The 4,765-nt window shown below is 39.7% G+C and overlaps 1 protein-coding gene across 1 annotated transcript in view; it reads right to left on the bottom strand.

The window, feature by feature from the left end:
• The window catches only part of LOC118415813, a gene marked incomplete in the record, with an annotated part of 28,013 nt that extends 24,323 nt beyond the window's left edge, over window positions 1-3,690 (bottom strand). The window contains 3 exon segments of the mRNA XM_035820642.1: window positions 1,204-1,255; window positions 2,343-2,510; window positions 3,397-3,690. Coding sequence (XP_035676535.1) covers window positions 1,204-1,255; window positions 2,343-2,510; window positions 3,397-3,502 — 326 coding nt within the window.
• Between the last annotated feature and the right edge of the window lie 1,075 nt (window positions 3,691-4,765).

Here is a 4,765-nt window from a genome sequence, read left to right as displayed (position 1 = left end):
AAGCTTTGTACTTACTGATCATGTATCATATACATTTCATATTCTAGCATCTCATGACATGGTGATTTATAACAGTTTCCTGTGATGTGGCCATGCTACCCTATCGGTATCATTTATTGTTTTTACATCAGGCAACTTGATAACAATAAATATTGTGAAGATTTGGTTACAATAATCATGTGCATGCCCAAAATAAATCATCCTTCAGTGATGCATAAATGTCATTGACCATGGTTTGGTGGCACTAGCTATTTTCTACTGCAGAATGATACATGTATATCCCATGTGCATGTATGAGATTTCAAAATAGGAAGGGCTCTATTTTCAGAACATTATTCAGCATAAAATGGAGATAGCAAACAACGATAAAATTAACACATTTCTAGAAGCTAATTGAATTACCTCCTCATGGCATCCCTTGATAAGTACACTGCACATTGCCCCATATCGTTCCTCTAGCTATACAGCTGTTGCCTGTCATTTCTGAGTATATATTTGTCCATATAGTGCATACAACCTTTGCTATGGGGCTGATTTGAAATGTCAGATGAAGGTTTTTCTTTCTATATGATGTATATCTAATGACTGAGCTTGTTGATATTCTAGGTATTCTACTTAAACACTTCAGTCAAGTCCTTTCCCTATTTGAAGGTAATAAAAAGGGTAAAAAGTGATGCTGTCAACTTGGTCTCCCTAAAGTATTAAATGGGATATTCCAGTGTGTTCTGTTATGGAATAAGTCCCCAGGGATTGTGTTACAGAAAGTATGATGACAGATTTGGATGAGGTTTTGGGCAGCTGTGAACATCGGATGACATACATTGTACATGGTATCATCTGTTGGTAACCTTTAACATAATAAGCTGTATGTACAACGTTAACTGTAAACAGGTCTTACATCATCTTTGTTGTTATCCACTTTGGCCACTGTTAACAGATGACCTTTACCTCTTGTTGAATTCTACCAACCAGTGATTTAGCATAACATGCAGTCTACTTCATTTGGCCTTTTACATTGTTTTGCCACAAGTGTACTACTCAACTTAATTCTTATTGGAGATTCAACATATTTTTTTATCAGATGGCACTGTTTCTGAAAAAGAACAACAAGAGGCTACTGGTACTAAATAATTTTTGTTTCATATCAATGATCATTGAACATCTGCAGCTCCAAGCAGAAATTCCCTAAGGCATGTTTCTTACCTTTTTCTCTCAAACCGGAAGAGCCCATGTCTCCCCACCCTGACAAGGCATCCTGCAACAATAGTCAGTTCAAGAAGATTGAGGTGAGAGTGAGACATTCCAGTATTTAGCTGGCTTGAACTAAATTACTTTTAGGGCCAGGGGTGTTGAGCTCGAGAAAGTTTTTGCAAAATTACATTTCTCATTCTTTACAACATTCCAAACTTGAAAGTGCATAGTCTTGGCGATTCTAAAAATTAAAAGGAACAGGAGTATATAACAGGTATTATTGCAGCTTAGTAGGATGAAGATAATGATCATCATCATCATCTGGTGGAGCTGGCATTTTGGATGTTCTTGACTAATGTTACCTCTATCTCTACCAGGCCTCTAAGGCCACACCAATTTAATTTCTTGGTTCACGGATTCGCTCGCTCCTATTTTTTGGAAAACAAAATAAAAATAAAAATTACCACTCAGCAAATTTTCACCATTAATGAAACCATTCACCAGCTTTCTGGTGTAGCAAATTGGCCTTTATATTATAAGCTCCTTAAAGTGTGGGTACAGGTGCTGTTACTGTACAATAATAGTGTTTTTGTACTTTTTTCAAGCTGAAAACTTTTTTTCTTTATGTTTTGGATTAGCCGTTACCTTTACCCGAACCATTTTACAATTTTTATTTTTATTTTTATTTCGCCCTCTCGCTCCATATTTTTTATGAAAAAATCCGTGAACCAAGAAATTAAATTGGTGTGGCCTAAAGCCATAATAACAAAAGTGCATGTCAAGGGTATGAAGGAGGTGAGCACAAGTAAGTTTTCCTTGCTGAAACTGAGGAGTTTGAAAGATTCATGATCATTTTAAAGCTCCTGGCTGTCACCAAGGAGGATTACTTAACATAAGGAGGCTTAAAACATTACTTCACCTCCTTCCTGTACCCTTAATCATGTCAAATAGAGTATATCACTTGTTTCCACTCATCCTGATAGGGACCAGGATGATTTGGCCCATTTATTTAAACCTGACACAGTCAACTCATCCCAACACCCTGGTCAACTCAGCCTGTAAGTCATTGGGCCGAGTTGTTCTGATATAAGCCATGGACCGAGTTGGTAAAGGGACAAAGTGTCCAGCATCTATCCTGATGACTAACGTACCCTGGCTCAGTGGTGTTGGTTCCCGCAGTTCCACATCATTGATGGAACAGACCAGACTTCCCTGTTGGGCAGCAGACAGAAGAAATGCCCCTTCACAGGCCTGTACCACACAGAAGTCTCCTGCCTCACTTTCACCTTTTATGGCTATGTCAGCATCTGTACTGGATCCTGAAAGTTAGATACAAAGCAGAAGTTATGGTGTAATATGGATGATAAATACATTAGTTTGAATAGAATGCAGAACATGTAGGTTTCTGCTTTATTATGCCTATAGACTTGTGTTATAATGTGGTACTAGTTGACCAGGATATTAAAGGCTAGTAAACATTGATGAAACATGATTTAAATTTTCATTTATAATGCAATGCCAATGATCTCCTTTTAATTTTCATGAATCTCTCAAACTTGTTATTTCTCCAAGCCAATCTGACAATCATATAACACTACGAAAACATTATTGGTCACATGATAACATCAAGGAGGAAAGTACGGTAACAGTGTTACTGACGAAAGATAACGGATTGTTATCTGAAACGTCTGAAGACCGAATCATAATCCAGTTGCTAAATTCGTAATTGCTATTTAACGTATCTTATTACCTGGATGCCTAACCTTCGTTGACATATGGTAATATTGTTGAATCAATTGTGATGATTTGGTTAACTAAATGTTTACATGAAAACGTTAGTTAGCTGTCCAAGTGGTGTGGTCTTTTTATCTAATTTGCATGACAATACTGTTTGGTGAATGGGAGGGGAGGCAAATACTGAAATAGCATAAGCTACTAGTACATTCAATATCATGTAAAGAATGGACTATACCCTGACCCTAACCAAGGCCATTATACTAGAAAGGCCGACATTTGCGAACGTCACCCCAAATGCATTGTTCTGAACAATGCACTTTGTCCATTTCGAAGGCCTCCACGAACCATAAACGTTGTAACGTTATATCCAATAACGTTATTTTGTGCATTTATCCGACTAATCATCCATGACATTTCGGTGTCCTTATAACGTAATACGCTCTAGATTCCCTGATAACATTTACTCACCTATAGTAACATCTCGCCCTGTGCCCAGTTCATGTCTCTGCCCAGTGTTCAGGTCCAGAAGAAAGGCGATGTTTACAAGACCACCCTTTACTGGTGCTGCCGCCATATCTCTGAGTACCTAGATTGCACGCTGCCCGATCGCGGGTTTGCCGCTGTCACGGGGGCCCCTAGAGGGCCCCACGAACTACAGTCATGTTTCTGTACGATAGACCGACGTCTGTACACTTACTGACACTAAAATCACCCCTCAAGCGGGCAGAATTCTACATGTTGTGGGAGGGCTCGTGCGCCGCTGTAGCTATCAGCTGCAAGCTGCTATACAACATCGACCTTTGACCCCTAGCTCCGGCTGGTAGACACCCCTGATTATCAGTTATTGTAGTCAACTATTCACTGATCGATCGAGAGTATTCGCATCTGTTTGGACACCTTCATCTGAGACTAAATGGCTATAGATTCCTCACAAAAACAACTTATAACTCGACTAGACTATAATTGTGTCTGGAAATTAAATGGATCATATATTTCAAGTAGGGTACTTTATTCTTGCGTGCGTTCTCACAGTCGAACCGCAGAGCTCTGTGCGCATCCGTTCTGCGCAGCCTTCTCTGGACAGGTCATAAGCCAGAACGCAGTTTTTCCTGGTTTGACCCCGCTGCATGCGTATAAACAACTGCCTGTTGTGCAACAAAAAGACCTCAGACCTACATAATGTTTATACTTTTTCACATCTACAGGATTTGCCCAGCACAGCCATGTGGATATCTATTGCATTGCAAAAGTTCAGCCAACATTGTGGCCCCCGAAAAAAAAGCAATTTTCGGTCTGTGTATTTGTGATTATCTTTTCTCTAGTTGTCCGGGGCACAATCAGTTTTGTCCACAGTCGGACAGTCCAGTTCCTCACCTTCACATTGATACCAAACTTGAAGGGCAAATTTTAGGAGAAACGGTTTTGCCCCCAAAAAAACTACAGCCATGTCAAATTCCCTGGCGTCTTTTTTCGAAAGAGAAACCGCACACACTGATCTTTCACTATGCTTTACAAAACTCAGACATGATGTTTTGACATCATTGCGCTTGCACATGAATCCTACTTATTCTGGCTTCTGGATAATGTTAGTTTTATTTTGGTGGGTTTCCCGAAATCTTTTTGCGACGGCAAGACTTGAGCCGTTAGTTATATAAACTTTTCCAAATGCTGGTTGAACTTGCAACATTAGGCCTGACCCCCGCGGCACGAACATGGAACGTACCGGCTGGGTTCCACCGTTCGAACCCAGGTTCGGACCAGGAGTTCGAAACAGATTGACTCACAATATGATGAATCTTTAAAACTCTTACTTTGGACTAAAACTCTGTGTCTATGT

The sequence above is a fragment of the Branchiostoma floridae genome, chromosome 5 (genome assembly GCF_000003815.2).
Source record: "Branchiostoma floridae strain S238N-H82 chromosome 5, Bfl_VNyyK, whole genome shotgun sequence".
Lineage (NCBI taxonomy): Eukaryota > Metazoa > Chordata > Leptocardii > Amphioxiformes > Branchiostomatidae > Branchiostoma > Branchiostoma floridae.
The sequence above is the reverse complement of the archived record's forward strand: the minus strand, read 5'-3'. Positions and strand labels throughout refer to the sequence as shown.